This window comes from Cloeon dipterum, chromosome 2 (assembly GCF_949628265.1).
Source record: "Cloeon dipterum chromosome 2, ieCloDipt1.1, whole genome shotgun sequence".
Taxonomy (NCBI): domain Eukaryota; kingdom Metazoa; phylum Arthropoda; class Insecta; order Ephemeroptera; family Baetidae; genus Cloeon; species Cloeon dipterum.
Window position 1 is genome coordinate 11,572,326 of NC_088787.1, and position 19,975 is coordinate 11,592,300.

General features: G+C 38.9%; 4 protein-coding genes across 6 annotated transcripts; 1 reads left to right on the plus strand and 3 right to left on the minus strand.

Annotated features, from left to right (window-relative positions):
• Positions 1–153: 153 nt before the first annotated feature.
• l(2)34Fd (lethal (2) 34Fd) lies at positions 154–3,775 on the minus strand. Its single transcript, XM_065479657.1, has 13 exons — positions 3,522–3,775; positions 3,335–3,383; positions 3,064–3,278; positions 2,867–3,003; positions 2,604–2,813; positions 2,087–2,321; positions 1,909–2,028; positions 1,707–1,851; positions 1,225–1,385; positions 989–1,164; positions 533–823; positions 391–484; positions 154–314 (listed from the first exon to the last, which is right to left on the minus strand). Exons 1-13 carry the CDS (start codon positions 3,585–3,587, stop codon positions 177–179), a joined length of 2,037 nt encoding a protein of 678 aa, XP_065335729.1. The 5' UTR covers positions 3,588–3,775; the 3' UTR covers positions 154–176.
• A 1,783-nt stretch (positions 3,776–5,558) lies between these two features.
• LOC135935737 (putative uncharacterized protein DDB_G0271606) lies at positions 5,559–7,874 on the minus strand. Of its 3 annotated transcripts, none has more exons than XM_065478284.1 (4): positions 7,754–7,874; positions 7,071–7,406; positions 6,395–6,772; positions 5,559–5,838 (listed from the first exon to the last, which is right to left on the minus strand). In XM_065478284.1, the coding sequence occupies exons 1-4, from the start codon at positions 7,767–7,769 to the stop codon at positions 5,819–5,821; spliced, it is 750 nt and encodes a 249-aa protein (XP_065334356.1). In that variant the 5' UTR covers positions 7,770–7,874; the 3' UTR covers positions 5,559–5,818. The 3 variants fall into 3 exon arrangements, with proteins under 3 accessions (XP_065334356.1, XP_065334354.1, XP_065334355.1); XM_065478282.1 differs by having other exon boundaries at positions 5,559–6,186; XM_065478283.1 differs by having other exon boundaries at positions 5,559–6,186; positions 7,071–7,400; positions 7,754–7,826.
• An 8,189-nt stretch (positions 7,875–16,063) lies between these two features.
• Positions 16,064–18,206, plus strand: RIOK2 (RIO kinase 2). The gene is made up of 7 exons (XM_065477876.1): positions 16,064–16,140; positions 16,256–16,369; positions 16,433–16,574; positions 16,644–16,812; positions 16,869–17,078; positions 17,132–17,718; positions 17,933–18,206. The coding sequence occupies exons 2-7, from the start codon at positions 16,304–16,306 to the stop codon at positions 18,175–18,177; spliced, it is 1,419 nt and encodes a 472-aa protein (XP_065333948.1). The 5' UTR covers positions 16,064–16,140; positions 16,256–16,303; the 3' UTR covers positions 18,178–18,206.
• A 124-nt stretch (positions 18,207–18,330) lies between these two features.
• Asciz (ASCIZ zinc finger protein) lies at positions 18,331–19,963 on the minus strand. The gene is made up of 4 exons (XM_065477877.1): positions 19,641–19,963; positions 19,382–19,581; positions 19,151–19,329; positions 18,331–19,097 (listed from the first exon to the last, which is right to left on the minus strand). The coding sequence occupies exons 1-4, from the start codon at positions 19,920–19,922 to the stop codon at positions 18,493–18,495; spliced, it is 1,266 nt and encodes a 421-aa protein (XP_065333949.1). The 5' UTR covers positions 19,923–19,963; the 3' UTR covers positions 18,331–18,492.
• Positions 19,964–19,975: the final 12 nt, after the last annotated feature.

Here is a 19,975-nt window from a genome sequence, read left to right on the forward strand (position 1 = left end):
TGCAGTTCATTATATTCATAAGAAATATTCACGCATGTTTTTTAATTTGAAATTAACAAGTGCGATAGGAATATAATCAAAATCAGAGTTAAATATATTTGATGGTATTTTATATGGTGCAATGAAGATTTAATGAGACCCATTTTTTTCCTATGGAATAAAAAAGCTATTTAAGTTTATTTCCTTCTTCCTCGCCCTCTTCCTGACATGCCAGGGATAGGCTTTAATTTTAAACCGCGTACAGATCTCTGAATTTTTCTTCTTTCTTCATGATGCTCACGCAATCTTTCCTTAGCCTTTTTCTCCCTGTCGAGCTGAAAAATGGAAACAATCGGTGTTAATTCATTAGCAAATATCCATTTCAAACTTATTAAAGAAATTTTATTTCACCTTTCTAACACTGAAACTGATCTCTCGGGAGCTGCCAATGGATTTTACAGCATCATTGCTGTCCTCACGCTCCAGTCGCTCGCCAAGGGTGGCCCTAAAAAGGAGTCAGATAATTTCGCTGACAAAAATTCACGATAATTACCTTTTCTTCTTTTTGTCTGGTTTTTCGTTCCACTTGAACGATTCGCCGGCCTTCAGCTCGTACATCCTGGGCTGAGCCTTAGCCTTGGCCAGCTCTTCCTTGCGCTCTTGGGCCCTCTCCATATTGATCTTTTTGAACTCCTTCTTCACCTGTTTGGTCCACGTGTGTTCGTCGTCCGAGCTTGAGTCTTCTCTGTCCTCGTCACCGTCCGTCTCCAGTTCTTCATCGCTGCCCTCTGCCTGTTTCTTCGCCTTTTTGCTGACCAGTTTTGATACCACTGGGTTGAGCAGCCTAAAAAATAGAATTAAAACAAATTTTTTTCATGGTAGTAAAAATACGTTATTGTGTTTGGAGGATCAAATGACAAAATGGAGAATTTTATTCTTGAGTTAATAGATAAAAATCAAATTTAAAAGTCAATTGTAAACATAAGAAGATGTAGAGAAAAATCCAAACCTGTAGGTGTCTGTGGTTGTGTCCACCTCAAAGTCCTTGTCCTCGAAAAGAGCCTTGAAACGATCGTCACCCAGCAGCGACGGGCCAACTTGCTTTTTCTTCTTTTTGCCCTCAGTTTCAGTGTCTTGATCCATCAGTTTCTGGGCTAGGTCCTTGTTCACTTGAGGCAGTTTCGACTAAAGGACGAGAACGGGAGTTAGAAATTGAATAGGTTTAGAGGAATTAAAATATGGTACCGGTAGTTTGACTCGGTTTGATCTGGCCTCCTCGATCTTTTCCTTGATCTTCTTGCGCCTGTACTCTTCAAAGGCGAACGGCTCTACAAGTGCCTTGGCCTTTCTGTACAGATTGTTGTTGATGAAGTAGCCATGCATGTACGCTCGCATCAAGTTAGTTCCTGAAGACAAGAGAAAAAATTTACGTTTTAATGGGCATATTTTGTACAATTTGGTACAGCATTAACTTGTAAAATAAGAAACGACAAACTTGAATTATCAAGGTAAGCATTTTCTGTTATTTGTGGTACTGTGTTAAAGAAAATTTAATCATTATTTATTATTTTAAATCTAAAATTCTGGATTTCAGTTTGACTGATTCAAGATATCTCTGACCAGATATTCCTGAGAACATTTTTTTTTAAAATACAAGACATTGTTTATTTAGCGTTATTTAATACTCGGTAGATTGTTAAAAAATCATCAGGTTTCAGAATAATTACCAATCAAATTAGAGAATCCAAGTTCCTCAGCCTCCTTGGCAGTGATGAATTTATAGTCGTCGTAAATGTTAGTGTGCTCACTCTCCTGGAGTTCCTCTGTGAAGCCGTCCAAGAATCCGCACCAACGAGGAGCAGGGCCCAGAGTCTGCAAAAGAAATGCACAAATCAGACTAAAACTCAGCTGGAATTTCACAAAACTTACAGGAATGAAGTAGGTGAGGATTTTCTGGCTCTCGTTTGCGATGAACATCATGCCTGATTTGGGCACCAATGTGAACTGGTTTAGCTCCACACCAGGTTCAATCGACGTGAATAAATTGCCCTGAAAAGAAAATATTATTTATATTTTTAAATGAGGGGATTTTCCAAGGCATAATTACATTGTCGCAGTTCCAAATTTTGATCACCGACGAATCCATGGAGAGCGTCATGTTCATTTCAGGATGGAACTCTAGTCCTCTGATAGGCAGACCAAACATGTGGTCCTTCATTATGAGTGGCTTTGACGATCGCAGGTCGTAAAGCAGGACCTGTCCAGAGGCAGTACCAACGCCAAATTGCAGACTGTCTTTGAACTTGAGCGCCGTCACGGACGGGAAGAGGGCATCTGGGTCGCTAAAGTTGAAATATAAATTTGAGAAATAGGAAGAAAGGGTAGTCGTTTGTTTTAAATGGATTTTAAAGATATCTACCGCGTCAGTTAGATACTCTTAAAGTAAAAATATATAATAATCTAATTTCTCTCCTCTGGGAAAAATGATTCATGTCCAATTCAAGCCAATTAATTTAACTTCTTCAAAAATCGCCATTACTGACACTAAAACAGTCGATTTTCTTTTGAAAAATCAAATTAAAAATTCATTCCTAGAGAAATAAACGTTTTTGATATCACAGTACCTAATTTTGTCAACACAACTCATAGCACAATCAAGTTTCTTGGCCGTGGTCCTCGTTCTGGGGTCCCACGCCTCAACCCGACCTTCCTTGCTTCCAAACATGAGGAGATGGTGTTGAGGACTCATCACTCCACAGTTAAACTCAGTTGATTCTGATGTCAAAGGCGGCAAGAATTGGCCCCGCTCTAAATTAAGTCTGTAGATGTCGGACCTGAAGGTAGCGGAAAATTAAAATGCGGCCTAATTCGAAATTTGAGGTTTTACCCTGAGCCGCAAACGTAAAGATCACAGGTCGGAGTGTGGTAGGTGATGTCACGGCCGAATTTGGGCACCCTCAGCCTGAAATATCGGCCAAACGCTGCGTGAAACTCGATATATCTGTCACACTGGAGGAAAGCGATCTGAAATGAATAAATAAATCATAAATTACTGTTTTAAATTGAAGAAATCTATCTGCGTACTTTGCTATAGTCATCAGACAAAATTTCAAAGGTGAGTGCTTCAGAATCGAAGCATCTTTCAAATTTCATGGAAAGATTGTTCACGTCGAAGCACTTGACCCTCGGCTTGTAGATTCCTGTGGCGAGGATTGACTGACCATCAGGTGTTACCTTCACCGTGGAACTCACGGCAGGCATGTCAAACTCCTGGATCAGAGTAATTTGTCGCTGGTATTCTGAAAGTTTAAAATTGTTAGTAACACTATAAACTATAAAATTTGTAAACACTTACCAACACTCTTTTTCCAAGACGCTTTCGATTTTTTCTTTTCAGCAAGCCACTAAAAATAAAGAAAGATACTTTGTAACGACGCATTGTACATATATGTAATTGTGAAATAGACTAGATTAATTAGCATTGTTAATTCTGAGAAATGAGAATTAACTGTAAAGATATATAAAACAATATCGAAAATTACCTCTGGAAGCGACTTCCCGGCGCTGAGATTGTAAATTTTGACATTGTGGGGGTCTGAGACAAACATCTTAACCCTAATATTTTAGGTGATGTATCTAATTAAAAATTCAACGAATGCAACCCCTCATCCGAATTTTCAAGAGTTGACAAAAGCGATGAAATTGACGCTCTAGTCACAGAACTGAAACAACAACAGCAACAACACGTTGAACTGATAGAACACGTGCATTTGTTTTTACATCAACACCAACCATGTGTTTGGATTTGGTTGCAGTTGATTTTTTCATGAAGCATTAGCTGCCCGCCCACTTTTTCTGACAATGCTGCCAACTCAACATGAATGTGGCACTGGAAAATGTTATTATTTTTGTCGAGTAGATTTGGACACTGGACAGTAGTTAACTTCAAATCAAAATTCGTTAATAAGAATCAATCCAATAATTTTTCTAGATATCCGTAAATTGATCAGCATTAATCATGAATGTGTTCCACAACTCGTGGAATTTGGAATTTTAGCAGGGGTATGAGGTTATGCGACCCGCACTGAAGCACTGCTCGGCGGCACAGTTTCCCTCTGGTTGCAAGAAGGCGTTTGGCCCGCGATCTGGGCCAATCACACCAAGCCATTTTTCGGCCGGAAAAGTGCGGCTCTCCGTTTTGCAACTACTGTCCTCGCTCTCGCAATCAATCTAATTGAACGACGTGCGAACGCGAACGGAACTATTAGTGAAAATTAAAAACAGCTATTAAACTAAAATTGAAAATTTTCAGTTCACAATAATCAGCAGCACACGTTAAAGCGCGTGCAGGTCACTATTGTAAATTTGCTATGTTAAAAGCGTATAATCTCCGGTCGAATATTAAAGCTAAAGTTTGTTCCGTGCTTGTTAACGATCGCGTAGCATTATCGCTCACTTTTTAAAGATATTCGTTCGTGGGCCAAAATATTGTATTTATGCAGACTTTGGAAATTTTCAAGTAATAGTTTATACCCAATATGTAGCGCACGTTTTGGTTGATACTGCTCTCCATACTGAAGGTTTCTATAAAATTATCTCATTTGAATGTACACAAACGAGACATTAATTAATGCTACTGCGATTCACCAGATTGCTATATCACCTGATGATAAGGCTGTAAAAGTCATCGTTTCTTCTATAAAAAAAACTTAAATCTGATTCGCAAGTGAATAATTTTACTTCGCCCTAAAATATTTTGTCACCAATAATAGCTATTAACAAACACCCAAATTTTCACTGTTGAATTTATTGTTCACCTTTTTCTTGCAACAAGGAAATTCGCGTTTGGTTGTTGAAAGTTACGCGATTTTACCGGGACCAGGCAACCAGGACGATATATATTTATTGCTACTCTATTTATTCTTAGCACAAGTTTAAATGCACTTCGATCTATGTGTTTTGATGTTTAATTATATTATTTATGACATTTTCAAAGGCGCTGTAACGGAGATTTAGATACAGCGTGTATTTTATTGCTGCTGGAGGTTGAGCGTTCAGGGGTGGTCGGGGCGCCCCTTGTACCCCCTGTACTCCACCAGCTTGCTGTTGCTGCTGTAACCTTGCAACCGCCTTCGGTTTGCAACAAAGAAATTTCACTCAGCACCGAAACATCAAAAACCAGTGCAGATCACACAAAAATGTTTTATTATTAATCAGTGGTGATCAGATTCGCACAAGGCGCAAGTATGGCGTCAGTTGGGGTAGGGCGCTTTGAAGCGAGCAAATGAAAATGTGGTAAAGCGAGTCTATCGAAATAGAGAATTGCAATTTGCGTTAGATGAATTAATTACGCTGGTGGACTCGGACAAACACACTCGCGACTCTCGTACGCAAAAAAGAGAGCTCTTGTCCAACTCGACGCCATGCTGCAACTGATCTCGGCGGAAAACTCTATTACCAATCGAATCTGGTCCTCATTATTATTTTAAATATATGGAGAGCTCATTTATAACCAGTAGAGACGAGTTCAATCCGGGAAAATAATATTTCAAGAATAATTCCACCAATTTTGAAATTGATTTAGTATCAAATGAACTTTATTGTGGTTCTGCAGGGCCATTTCGCACCATTCATTGCCATAACTTTAATAATAGGAACACAATTATTAGAGAGAAGTGAGACATTAGTTCAATATTTCTTGAAAAACTGTTCTTTTAAGAGTTATCTAAGTTTTCGTTGAGACACAGGTTCGGTGGGAGATCATTCCACAGGCGGTAGCTTTGAACTTGAAAACAGTTTTCGGGAACTTCAATAACACTTACAAACAGGGCCAGCAGTTTCATTCGATGCTCTCTTGTCCTGCCAAATAAGTTAACATCGTACATTGTGGTTACTAGAGGGCTCAAATAAGTAGTTGGGCTGTTTTTGTACATAATTTTAGGCGTCTGCGCTAACACATGTAAATTTCTCCTGTCTACCACATTTAATATCTGACATTTTTTTTAAGAGAGCAGAAAGTTTTTGTCTACGTTTAACATTATAGATATAACGAATTACATTGTTCTGTAATATTTGTAACTTATTTAATCGACAAGAACATTTTTTAGGCAATTAATGTAGACCCAATTTAACCAATGTGTTTCATAGCTCTATTTTAGACGGACAGATCAAGTTGATGCATCTTTCTGGTGTTTGCATTATTTTTATCTGCAAAAAAATTGCCGTAAGTTGTTAATTATATTGTTTCCTACATTTTTAGAAAAAAAGAGGAAATACCCGATATACCGGAAACATGCGAGAAAAAATGTAAGTTCCTTGGACTGAATTGCATGCCTGATTTAAGAGTCCCAAATAGAACAGATATAGAGAAAAGTATTGTACTCCAAGCAAAAATAAAACTTAGGGATTTAAGCACCTGCTAATGCTGAAGCTTGACGAGCTGCTGCCTCTTGCAGCTTCTGAATCAAGACCTGCCTCTGCGCAGCGTCCACGGACTGCAGCTTCTGGTGGGTCTCTGGGTCGAGATGGAAGTACTGCCTGCGGCCCTGTGGAGTGGTATGCTGCCAAAGCAGTCGCTGAGGCGTCTGCTGCTGTTGCGGATGTTGATGTTGCTGCTGCATCTGTCCCACCTGGCCCTGCATCTGTCCCACCTGCGGTTGGATTTGTCCAACCTGCTGGATCTGCGTCACTTGGCCGTGCATCTGGCCCTGGATGGGGTGCGGGCCCTGCCCTTGCATCTGGCCGGCTGCACCCTGGTGCTGTGCAACTACTTGTTGCACGTTAGGAACTGGAACTAAGTTATTTTATTGTTTTAAAAATAGAAGGAACTATATTTTCTTCCATACAGAGCTGGCGGATTTTAAAAGTCTTTCAACTTAATGTTTTTGGAACTGCTTTAGAGCACAGGCCAAATAATTTGGTCTGACCCAGAAAAAATTTAAAGGAAAAAAAGGCATAAACCAAAAAATGCCGATTTTGGCTGCATACATACAAATATTTAATAAATTCCACGAATGCTGACAACCGACTTAAATGTAGAAGAAATATTCGTTTTTAGTATTATTAGTTTATGTGATTTCATTAGAAAATACCTTGGTTCATCTGCATGGCACCAGCTACCTGCTGCGGCTGTTGCTGCATTTGCATCTGCTGTTGCTGCTGGTTAACTTGCATTTGCTGTTGGTGCTGCTGCATTTGGAACTGCTGGGGCATCTGTTGCTGCTGCTGGGGCTGCTGCTGCTGTTGCATTTGGAACTGCTGCTGCTGCTGCATCTGTCCCTCCTGCGGTTGGATTTGTCCAACCTGCTGGATCTGCGCCACTTGGTCGTGCATCTGGCCCTGGATGGGGTGCGGGCCCTGCCCTTGCAACTGGTCGGCAGCACCCTGGTCCTGCGCCACCACTTCTTGTTGCACGTTAGGAACTGGAACTGATTGCGTGAGTTATGTGTATATTTATTGTTTTAAACACACATAAGAAACTTGAAATATTCTTCCACACGCAGAGCTGGCGGATTTTATAAGTCTCTTTTAACTTAATGTTTTCGGAATTGCTTCAGACCCAGATTAAATAAAGGATTAAAGCAAAAAAGCAAAAATGGAAAAAAATCAGAGCAAAATCCCAAAAATTGGCTACTTAGTCTTTATACATGAAAATATTTAATAAATAAATTACATACACGTATGTATGCAGAGAATTGGAGAATTGATTGATTTTAATCCAGAAGAAATTTTCGCTTTCAGTAATATTAACGTCCGCAATTTCATTCCAAAATACCTTGGTTCATCTGCATGGCACCGGCTATACTTGCTAGTTTGGCTGCGCTTGATGCATTTTTTAAGGTTGCATCATCAGCTGTTGTTGCTGCTGCTGCAACTGGTCCTACATTTTTTGGAAGGTACGCCCACGCCCTGCACCAGGTTTACCACTTGCTGCACTTGCCGCGCAGAGAGTTGATCACATAATATTCTTTCTAAAATTGCATACCAGGTGTTTTTATTGATTTTTTCTTAATATTTCAATATACTTCATAGTCATAAAGTGAGCTTAGCTGTTCGTGGTAGACCTCAAGCATCTTATTTAAATGTTAAGCACTAAATTTTTAATAATGCTGCCCCAGATATGATTATGCGACCCGCACTGATCGGCGGCACAGTTTCCCTCTCGTTGCCAGGCGTTTGGTCCACGGTTTTTGAGCCAAACACACCAAAAACATTATTCGGTCTGAAAAGTAGAGGGCTCTATGTTGCTACTGTTCCTATTCTCGCAGTAGCAATCAAGCTAATTGAACGAAATGCGACCGGAACTATTAGTGATAATTAAAACAACAATTAAAGCTAAAATTAAAATTTTATCAGTGTGTCACACGAATCAGCACACGTTGAGGCACGTCGTGCATTGTGAATTGACTGGTAAAAGCGTATATCTCAGGTCGAATATTGAAGCTAGGGTTTATATTTCGTGTTTGTTAACGATCGCGCAGCATTATCGCTCTTTTTAAATCGTTGGCCGAAATATATAATACAGACATTGGTAATTTTCAAGTAACAATTTTTAAAATCAATAAATTTTATATTTATTTAGAGTTTTTCTGGAGAATAACCCAAAATGCAGTTTACGTTTTGGTTTATATTGCTCTCCGTGCAGAAGGTTTCTATAATTATCTAATTTTAATGTAAACGAACGAGATGGTAATATAAAAAATCTTATTGCAATTCACCAGATTGCATTTCCTTCTGTTGCGAAAGTCCTCACTTCTGTTAAAATAAAAAAAACCTCACATCGGGCTCGTAAGTGAATAATTTTATTTCGCCCATGAACATTTTGCTGAGAAAAAGGTTTGTGAATTCAAAAGAGCTTCCTCTACAAGTCATCTTCCAAAGAGAGATCATTGTGAGGTGCTGCGGAAGCTCGCGATGCCTCATAAGCAACAACGTCTCAACACCAATGGTGTGATAGATTTTACCACTGCCATGAAAATTAACGTTTTAAGTTTATATGTTCTTCAATTATCTCTGTTACTAGTCTACCATGAGAGGTGTTGTACTGAAAAGCTCGATGGTGACATCTTCTATTAGTTCTTTCAAGTCATCTATGCCTTCGGCTACTCGAGATTCATATTCAGAAGCATTAACCCTGGCGCCCTTGTCTGAAAGCTCTACTAGCGTAATTGAAATAACAACCACAACTTCCACTTCAACACCAATAACTTCGATACCCCCAACTATTCCCCATTCAAAAGCCTCAGCCACCACCACAACCACAATTACAGATATTACTTCTTCAACAAACACACTAGCGACAACTACTTCAGCTCCAACAACAACACCTACTGTAAGCATTTTGAAAAATTATTAAAACTATTTGATTTACTTTTGCATTAATCTGCTCTTGCTTGAAATTGAACTGATTTGTAATTTTACAATCTTTGTCATACATAAATAATTTTACTTATTTTCTCGCAAGTTTAATTATATTAATCTTATTGCTACTCTCTTTAGTACAAGCTGTTTTTGCGCTTGGATCTATATGTTTCTGCTTTTATTCATAAAATTTTCAGAGGCGCTGTAACGGAGTTTTAGACAGAACGTGTCGGCCGAAGACAACCTGCACAATTGACGTGAGAGAAGTTGAGCAATGATAATTTTTATTTTAAATATTCAAGTCTACAAATTGTTTATATTTTAATTATGTTGATTGCCAGACTAATTTGGTGACTCAACTTCAATCGACGGGAAAAAGTACGTGGAAAATGCAACAATCTGAATATAACAAATATATTTGATACTGAATAATAACTGATATCTCTAAGATTACTTTGGAAACATGTTTACTACAGGGAATGGCAAGCAATACTTTGTCGGCGTTGATTACAACGTAAATATAATATATGAAGCAGTTTATATTTATTTCTAATAATAGTCTTGTTGAAATTGTTATTGGTGTATATGTTATGATTTCAACTAAAACAAATTATTTCTTGTTAACTTGAGAATGAAACCATTAAACAGGCCTTGACTTTCGACTCAGCCACCTCGATTTGCTGTCGAATGGGTCTTAAATTGGCCGAATTCACCACAGCAGACAGTTGGAACAACTTTATGGCCACTTTCAAGAGTAAAATAACTGAAATTAACGTTTCAACAACCTGTTTTAATAAATGCAGTGGCATCCCCGAGTCTTTGAATTACGCCTCCATCGGAATTAATTTCAAAAAATTACTTTTCCACCTTGGGTTTGGGTTAATTAATAACAAGTTGGGGTGCCTGCTATTGCTACAAGCGAATTAAGCTTTAAAAAATATTCACAGCTTTTCCCTGGTTGAGCTGGGAATTTTTCGGCGAAACTGAAGACAACGGCAACGGTACAGACACGTGGTGCATTTCACGCGCTTTGGTACCCAAAGGGATTGTGCCTGCCAAATTCTACAATTTGACGTGTGGAACGAAAAACATGATGGTACTGCTTCCCGACAGCTCCATTGAAAATGTTCATCCAATTCACACGTCAATCCACCGCTACTTTTGCGAGTAGCAAAAAATTGTGGTATTGTAAAAAAATGGTATTGCGAAATCTTTCCCGATTAATTGTAAGTCAAAAATTTAGAAGCTCTAACCATGAAGTCCTTGTCTGAATGCTCTTCTATCGTAATTACAACAACCTCACCTTGCACTACAGCTCTATTAACTTCGATTTCTCCAACAATTATGCCCATACAAAAACCTAAACAATGGAGGCAAGCGGCCCTTCAGTTATCGTTCTATACGCTCATGAAATCGGCCATTAAAAGTGATAAAAATCTGATGTGAAAAATAAAGAGATAGTGATCCAATTAACCGTGATTTCTTTCAAAATGTTGTTCAGTGAAAGTTAAAAAAAGTCTTTGGATGAGGACGGTTCCGCAATCCTTCCCGCCATTGCGGATTCAGTCCCATGCATGCACTGTTGTTGCTGCTGGAATTGTTGTCGCATGGCAGCCTGTTGTTGACTGCTCAGGGGTGGTCGGGGCACCCCTTGCACCCCCTGTACCGCAACTCCACCAGAATGCAGTTGCTGTTGATGCTGCAACCTTAAAACCGTCTTCAGATTGCAACCAAGAAACTCCACTCAACACCCAAACATAAAGAACCAGTACAGATCACACAAAAAAAAATGTTTTATTATATATCCAATCAAGATTCGCAGACGCGCAGGAATGGCGTCAGTTAGGATTAGGCGCTTTGAGGCGAGGAGATGAAAATGTGATAGAAAGCGCGTCTTCGAAAATATTGAATTGTATAATTTGCGTTAGATGAATTAATTAAGCTGGTCGGATCGTACAATTACACTCACGACTCTCGTTCTATATGCAACCCGCACTGACGCACGGCGGCACAGTTTCTCTCTTGATGCCAGCCGTTTGGTACGCGGTTTTTGAGCCAATCGCACACCAATACCATTATTCGGCCGGAAAAGCACGGCTACTGTTCCTGTCCTCGCTCTCGCAATCAATCTAATTGAAACGGAACTATTACTGATAATTAAAAACAGCAATTAAGCTGCAATAGAAATTTTATCAGAAGCACATAATCAATACACGTTATTGAAGCGCGTGCGTGGTCACTATTGTCTTGGTAAAAGCGTATTATCTCAGGTCGAATATTAAAGCTAGATTTGTTTCATGTTTGTTATTGATCGCTCAGCATTTTTTTGACTCAGCCACCTCGATTTGCTGTTAAATGGGTCTTAAATTGGCTGAATTCACTACAGTAGATAAGACAGTTGGAACAACTTGATGGCCACATTCATAAGTAAAATAACCGAAATTAACATTTCAACTATTGTTGTAATAAATGCAGTGGCATTCCCGAGTCTTTGTATTACGCCTCCAACGGCATTAATTTCCAAAAATTAATTTTCTACCTTGGGGGTCTGGGTTAAAGAGGAATGATACTGGAAAAGCCTGGAAAATGCTTGTTGCCAATGCATAAATTCATCCCTAAGGATTCAGTTAAAGCCTAAATTGACCTAAGGAGCGCTGTAATTTTTTGAAAAAATTGGCTGGAAAGTTACCGTGCTTTTCAAATGGCAATGGCTGTCTCCTTACTTGAAATCCGATTTAATTTCAAAACCAAGAGTTTCCCCAATAAGTGGCATACACCGTTGAACAGATCTCGACGAGAGGAATCGGAATATGCCAAGAAAATATGTTCGAGCACTGTATATTTTGGAGAAAATTGGCAAAATTTGAATTTTTATTGTAGGAAGGTCATTTTTTTATTATTGCAAATTGTTGAACAAATTGTTTATCGATCAATTGTTTATGGCATCCAACAATTTAAATAGTTTTCAATTGTCGCCCAGTATCATTCCACTTTAATTATAATAAGTTGGAGTGCCTGCTATTGCACATTGCAGAAGCGAATTAAAATTTAAAAATATTCACAGCTTTCATCTGGCCGAGCTGGGAATTTTTCGGCGAAACTGAAGACAGCGGCAACGGCATAGACACGTGGTGCATTTCACGCGCTTTGGTCCTCGAAGGGATTGCGCCTGCCAAATTCTACAATTGCCACGCTGCCAGGCGTTTGGTCCGCGGTTTTTGAGCCAAACACACCAAGCATTCTTCGATCGGAAAATTAGAGGGCTCTGTGTTGCTACTGATCCTGTCCTCGCCCTAGCAATCAAGCAAATTGAACGAAGTGCGAACGGAACTATTAGTGATAATTAAAAACAGCAATTAAGCTAAAATTTTGAAATTTTATCAGTGTCACGTGAATCAGCACACGTTGAAGCGCGTGCGTGGTCACTATTGTGAATTGGCTAATAAAAATGTATATCTCAGGTCGAGTGTTAAAGCTAGAGTTTATTTCGTGTTTGTTAGCGATCGCGCAGCATTATCGCTCTCCTTTTAAAGATATTCGTTCGTGGGCCAAAATAAATAGACTTTGGTAATTTATGGTAACAATTTGTATAATTTCATTTTTAATTTATTTAGAGTTTGTCTGGAGAAAACCACAAAATGCAGTTTACGTTTTGGTTTATATTGCTCTCCGTACAGAAGGTTTCTATATATAATTATCTAATTTTAATATAAACGAACGAGATGGTAATATAAATGTTATTGCGATTCACCAGATTGCATTTCCTTCTGTTGCGAAAGTAATCGCTTCGATTAAAATTAAAAAACCCTCACATCGGATTCGTAAGTGAATAATTTTATTTCGCCCATGAACATTTTGCTGAGAAAAAGGTTTGTGAATTCAAAAGAGCTTCCTCTACAAGTCATCTTCCAAAGAGAGATCATTGTGAGGTGCTGCGGAAGCTCGCGATGCCTCATAAGCAACAACGTCTCAACACCAATGGTGTGATAGATTTTACCACTGCCATGAAAATTAATGTGTTATGTTTACATGTGCTTCAATTATCTCTATTACTAGTCTACCATGAGAGGTGTTGTACTGAAAAGCTCGATGGTGGCATCTTCTAGTTCTTTCAAGTCGTCTACGACTACTGCTCCTCCAGTTTCTTATTCTGAAGCTTTAACCAAAAGCTCTTCTAGCGTAATTGAAATAACAACCTCAACCTCCACTTCAACACCAATAACTTCTATATCTCCAACTATTCCCCATTCAACAACCTCAACCACCACAACATCTTTAACATCTTCTTCATCCACGACTACAGCTATTTCTTCTCCAACAACCCCACTAACAACAACTACTTCAACTCCAACAACCACACTAACAACTACTTCAACTCCAACAACAACACCAACTGTAAGCATTTTGAAAAATTATTAAAACTTTTTAATTTACTTTTGCATTAATCTCTTGCTTGAAATTTGACTGATTTGTAATTTTACAATTGTTGTCATAAATAATAGTTAATTTCTCGCATGTTTAATTATATTAAATTTATTGCTACTCTATTTAGTACAAGTTGTTGATTTTGCGCTTGGATTTGTGTTTCTGCTTTTATTCATAAAATTCTCAGAGGCGCTGTAACGGAGTTTTAGACAGAACGTGTCGGCCGAAGACAACCTGCATAGTTGACGTGAGAGAAGTTCAGCAAATATATTTTTTATTTTAAATATTTAAGTCTACAAATTGTTTATATTTTAATTATGTTGATTGCCAGACTAATTTGGTGACTCAACTTCAATCGACGGGAAAAAGTACGTGCAAAATGCAAAAACCTGACTATAACTATAACAACTATGATATCTCTAAGATTACTTTGGAAACATGATTACTACAGGGAACGGCAAGCAATACTTTGTCGGCGTTGATTGGAACGTAAATATAAAATATGGAGCAGTATATTTCTAATAATCGTCTTGTTGAAATTGTTATTATTGGTGTTTATGTTATGATTTCAACTAATACAAAAATATTGTCTTGTTAACTTGAGAATGAAATAATTAACAGGCCTTGACTTTCGACTCAGCCACCTCGATTTGCTGTCAAATGGGTCTCAAATTGGCCGAATTTCCCACAGAAGACAGTTGGAACAACTTTATGGCCACATTCAAGAGTAAAATAACCGAAATTAACATTTCAATTTTTAATTAATGCAGTGTGGCATCCCCGAGTCTTTAAATTAAGCCTCCATTCAGTATTCATTTCAAAAATGGGTTCTGGGTTAATTAATAACAATAAGTTGAGGTGCCTGCTAAATTGCTACTCGTCATACATATGTGAAGCGAATTCAAATTTTAAAATATTCGCAGCTTTTACCTGGCCGAGCTGGGATTTTTTTGGCGAAACTGAAGACAACGGCAACGGTACAGACACGTGGTGCATTTCACGCGCTTTGGTCCCCGCAGGGGTCGTGCCTGCAAAATTCTACGACATGACCTGTGGAACGAAAAACTTGCTGGTTCTCACTCCTGGCGGCGTTATTAATTTAATTGATCCAAATGAACCTATTCACCGCTACTATTGCGAGTAGCAAAAAAATGTAAAATAAGTGAAAAATAATGCTAATGTGAAATATTTCCCGATAAATTGTTTGTTAAAAAATTTAGAAGCTCAAACCTTGACACCATCTTGTCTGAAAGATCTTTAATTTAAACGCGTGATTCTGCCTTCATTGACATTTATCAAAAATAAAAAATTTAGAGTCCATTGAATTCCTGCTTTTGGTATTAATTCATACTCATTTCAGCTGATTTCTCATTTAAGTGATTACAGTTTTTCAATTGGAAAATGAAAGAGGAAGCTAATGAAAAAGTGCTAGAATTATAATGTAAACGCCATGATTTCGTAATAATAAAAAATAATGCAAGTCTTGATTATTTATTCATACAGTTCTTATTGTAAACAACGGTTTATGAAGAATTTTATTGCATTATTGCGCTGAATTAATATATTTATAGTTATAAGCGTTATAAGTTATTTGAAGAAATTTTTGGACTTATTTTATATCTTTAGTCTATTTAGACTTTTAATAATTAAGGTTTGCTCCGGATAATGAAGTAAATAAAATAAATTAAATCATCGTTCATCGTGATATTTCAGACCTTTCTGCAAACAGCTCTTTTAACCATGACATGGTTAAAAGAGCACATTGTGTGTTACAGCAGTTTCTATAAAATCTCATTTCTAAAACTGACCTTTTTAATTACAGAGATTTATTTAAAAATATGATATATGTATTTTAATCAGATTTTTCATCCATAAAAACATATACGTGTAAAAACTAAATTTTGTGTGAGCCACATGTAAATCGCTGAAGAGATAAATAAAATTAATGTGTCAATAACCGAAATAGGTAATATTATTTTTGTCATAGAGATATAAGCGAGTCATGATCTCTTGATAGATAGCACAGATATAATTATGACTGTGTGTGCGCTTACTTGGTTATATTTTTTATATCTGCTAACTCAGGTTAACTTCACTCACGCTTATTTTTCTGTGAACAAGCCAACAAGCTCCGCCCCACTCTCCATTCAAAATTAGGAGCAGCAAGGCAGCCATGTTTTAGGGCGGGATATTCAACTTTTCTATCACTGAATAGCTTAAAGCGAACTTTGAAAGTGCGTCGATCCCTCTGCATCGTACCCTATGTTCCTACCCGATCCTACCTATGTTGATCTTACGCATCTGATGTTATGATCTTGTTTCTTGTTACATCCACGCGTGACACACATGCTTCTCGCCTCGCTCCTCGCTTATTCGGTAAAAATCAATGCAAATTACGACCGAGGCTGAAATTTCACTGTTTCATTTATTTGAGTATTCGTTCAGCAAAAATATGTATCGTACATAATTTATTTATCGCCGATATTTGCAGACGTGACTGTGTTGTTTTTGTTGCTGTCGTGAAACTTGAGCGAGAAACATGGGCAAGTTGAACGTGACCATGCTGCGCTACCTCACAAAAGAGGACTTCCGAATTCTAACAGGGGTACGATAGATATTATGATTGTTAGCTTTCTAAATAGTATGTATATTCATGTATTTCGTCCAGGTGGAGATGGGAATGAAAAACCACGAGTTGGTCCCAGCTGCCCTTGTTGCGAGCATTGCAAATTTGAGACATGGAGGTGCTCACAAGGTGATGAAGGAGCTTTGCAAACACAAGTTGCTGAGCTACGAACGAGGCACACATTGTACGGTTCTATATTTTTAGTGCTTCCGTCTTTAACATTTATTTGCAATTAAAATTTATGATTTTACAGATGATGGTTATCGGCTAACCAACCAAGGATATGATTACCTAGCCCTAAAAACTTTGAGCATGAGAAATGTGATCACGTCTTTTGGAAATCAAATTGGAACAGGAAAAGAGTCCATTATTTATGTCGTTGGAAATGAGGAGCAAGAAACTTTGTGCTTGAAAATCCACAGGTAAAATTGAAATCAAAACTTATCTGCAATATGACATTATTTCCCCTATTTTCCAGGCTGGGAAGGATTTGTTTCCGCAATTTGAAAGAAAAGAGGGACTATCACCAACACAGAAAAGCTGCCTCATGGATCTATCTGTCCAGAATTTCTGCCACTAAAGAGTTTGCATACATGAAGGCGCTGTATGATCGAGGCTTTCCGGTCCCCAAACCCTTTGATTTCAGTCGGCATTGTGTAATCATGGAGCTGATTGATGGAACTCCATTGTAAAGAAAAATCAGTGTCAATAATGACAAATTAATTTAACAGTTTTTTATAGGTGCCAGGTGAGTGAAGTAGAGAACGTGGAAGAACTGTTCGACGAGCTGATGAATTTGATCGTGAAGCTGGCCAACCATGGCGTCATTCACGGTGACTTCAATGAGTTCAACATCATGCTCACCAGCGAGGGAAAGCCGATCATCATCGACTTTCCTCAGATGGTTTCAACCTCGCACACTAACGCCAAGATGTTCTTTGACCGCGACGTGAACTGCATCAGGAGCTTTTTCAAGAAGCGCTTTGCCTACGAGAGCAGTCTTCACCCGACCTTTGACGACATCGACCGCGAGGACAGCCTGGACGTTGAAGTGTTCGCTAGTGGCTTCACCAAGCAGATGAAAAAAGATCTTGAAGTAGAGATGGGTATTGAAGAGGAGGATGAGGAAGGAGAAGAAACTGACCAAGCAGAAGAGGAGGAGACTCCAAAGTTGCCTGATGATATCGAACCTTCAGAAGAGAAAGCTGGAAAAGAACTTCCGGATTGTTTTGATGATATTCCTGCTCTTCATAAGGAATTGGATGAAGTTATTGAGGCTGTTGACGCACACACCGAAGATCCTGCGGATACTCAGGATTATCCATATTGTGAGTAATTATTTGCATAAGGCTGTGAATTTTAGATGTTGACAATCTGCTATTTTATCTGAGCTTGTAATCGTTGCAGAACCATTAATTAAATAAGTATGAACCGTGCAATTTCAAGCCATTTGAACAAAACAGCTTGAATCGAGACAAAAAAAATTAAATCAAAAACTGCCTTAAAAGTTCTAGTTGAAGAATTAAAATGTTTAAATTTTAGTTCCAGATGAGCTGTCGATTCCAAGGCGGAAAGGTCCATCCAGCGATATGTGCAGTGTAACAACAACGTCGACAATCGCCCCTGAGGTCATCAGGTCGAGAGTGAAGAAAATGGTCGCGAGACAAAGCAATGAGGCGGCCAAGAAGAGAATAAAGGCCAAGGGCGAAGCCAGTGCCACCACCAGAAGTAGGCGGGATAATGCAGCTACAATCAAGGAAAGTTCTGGTATTTGGGGCTGGGAATAGCCGAATAAATTTATTTCTTTTAACAATAATTCAACATTTTAATTTATAATTTAACAAAATTCAGTAATTGGATCTTTGCAGGGTTACAAAACAAATATTGTTTTTTCTGGGAGGGTTAAATGTTAAACCGTGACTGCGAAGAGATGGTATAATAATAGAAAAATGTAAAACAATAATAAATGCTTCATTTTGCGAAGTAAAATTAAAAACTTAATAAATCGTGTAAAAAAATCAGCGTTGGTTAAACCACACGGGAGAAAAAATTGCAACCCTGTCTGTGTCAGGCAGTCTGCAAAGACGCAGAATACAAAAATCTCAATCCAAATTAAGTGTCTGCGTCTCGATGTCGGCAAAATCGAGATTGCTGAGACTGAGAAGCTCATCGCAAGTCTGGGTGTACATGTTGGAGTGAAGCATGTTCTCGAAGGTCTCATTAATCTCATCACAAGTCTGGGTCTCTGTGTTGATAGAAAAGCTGGCATCGCATTCGTTGAGGAAGCTTTCGTCAAACAGGTCGGTCTGCGTCTCGCACGACTGCTGCACCTTGTAGTCGTTGAGCAGAGTGTCCAGACTGGGGTAGTCGAAGGGCATGGTCTGCGTCGACTTTTGGTTGATCCAGCCCTCGCGCAGGGCGACGTCGTTGATCACCTGCGGCTGTTCCTTGCTCATTTCCTCCAGCAGAGGAGAAGCCGACTTAATATCTGGCTCGATGGGTGGAGGCTCCTGATACTGTGCTGTCTGCGTTTCAGTATTTTTCGCCTTCTTTGGTGTTTTCCGCACAGTCTGCGTCTCGGTGTTTCTCTTCCGCTTTGCAGATCGTACTGGGATTTTCGCGTCCAGCATGGCCCTCTTCAGGATTGTGCTGCTGGTCGACTGGGTCTGCGTCTCCTGACTGGTTGTCGACTTGCGACGTTTTGGGCCTGGAGATTTTTTATTTATAAAACACGAGCCGAATTTTTTAGTTAATTTTTACCATTAATCTTGGTCGGCGTATTTTGCTTCTTTTTCTGCTTTTCCTCGACATCAGTCTGCACCTCAGCGTCTCTCTGAACTGGCCTGCAAAGTTCACTCAGGGCCACGGCAGCCATCAACTGAATTGCTGGAAGTGCCTCAATGGTTTGTTGTTCCTGGTTTGCCACGCTCACCTTAACTCTAGAATTAAATTATTAAAATTATTCTTTTAAATTATAAAATCAGCAGTTACATGTAATTTGAAGGAAGCTTGTGCTTGTGTCTTAAGGCATGGACCTTGATAGCCTGGTCGTTGGTGTAGACCTTTCCGCAGGAGCAGACAAACTGGCAGCCACAGGTTTTCGCATGGTAATTTTTCGCTGCCAAGGTGGCGAAGAAGACGCCGCAGTTTTCACATTTAAAATTCCGAGTTGCGTGCATTTGCAAGTAGTGCTGTAAAGAGAATACAAATAATTACATTGTCAGGGGACGTTATTCAATTTTTTAAAAACCTGTTTTAGAAGTTTAACTTTGGGAAACGACCTCCCCTGCTCTATATTGTACTTGCAGCAAGGTTCAGGACAGTGATACTGGATCACAGCTGAATTATTTTCTGTCGAGGGCATTTTTTCTTGAATCTTATGCGACTTCCACAGGTGAAGATCCAGATTGGAAGAGGATTTAAAAACCTTGTTGCAGCCAGGCTGAGTGCAGACGAGGTCATTTTTTACGCTCGAGAGGGTTTCCTTGCAGATGACAACCTTCCTCACGACGATCCCTTCGTTTAAAGACATAATAACAGAGAAAAACAGAGACCTCGCCCTCTCCACAGTAAGACTCTTACGAC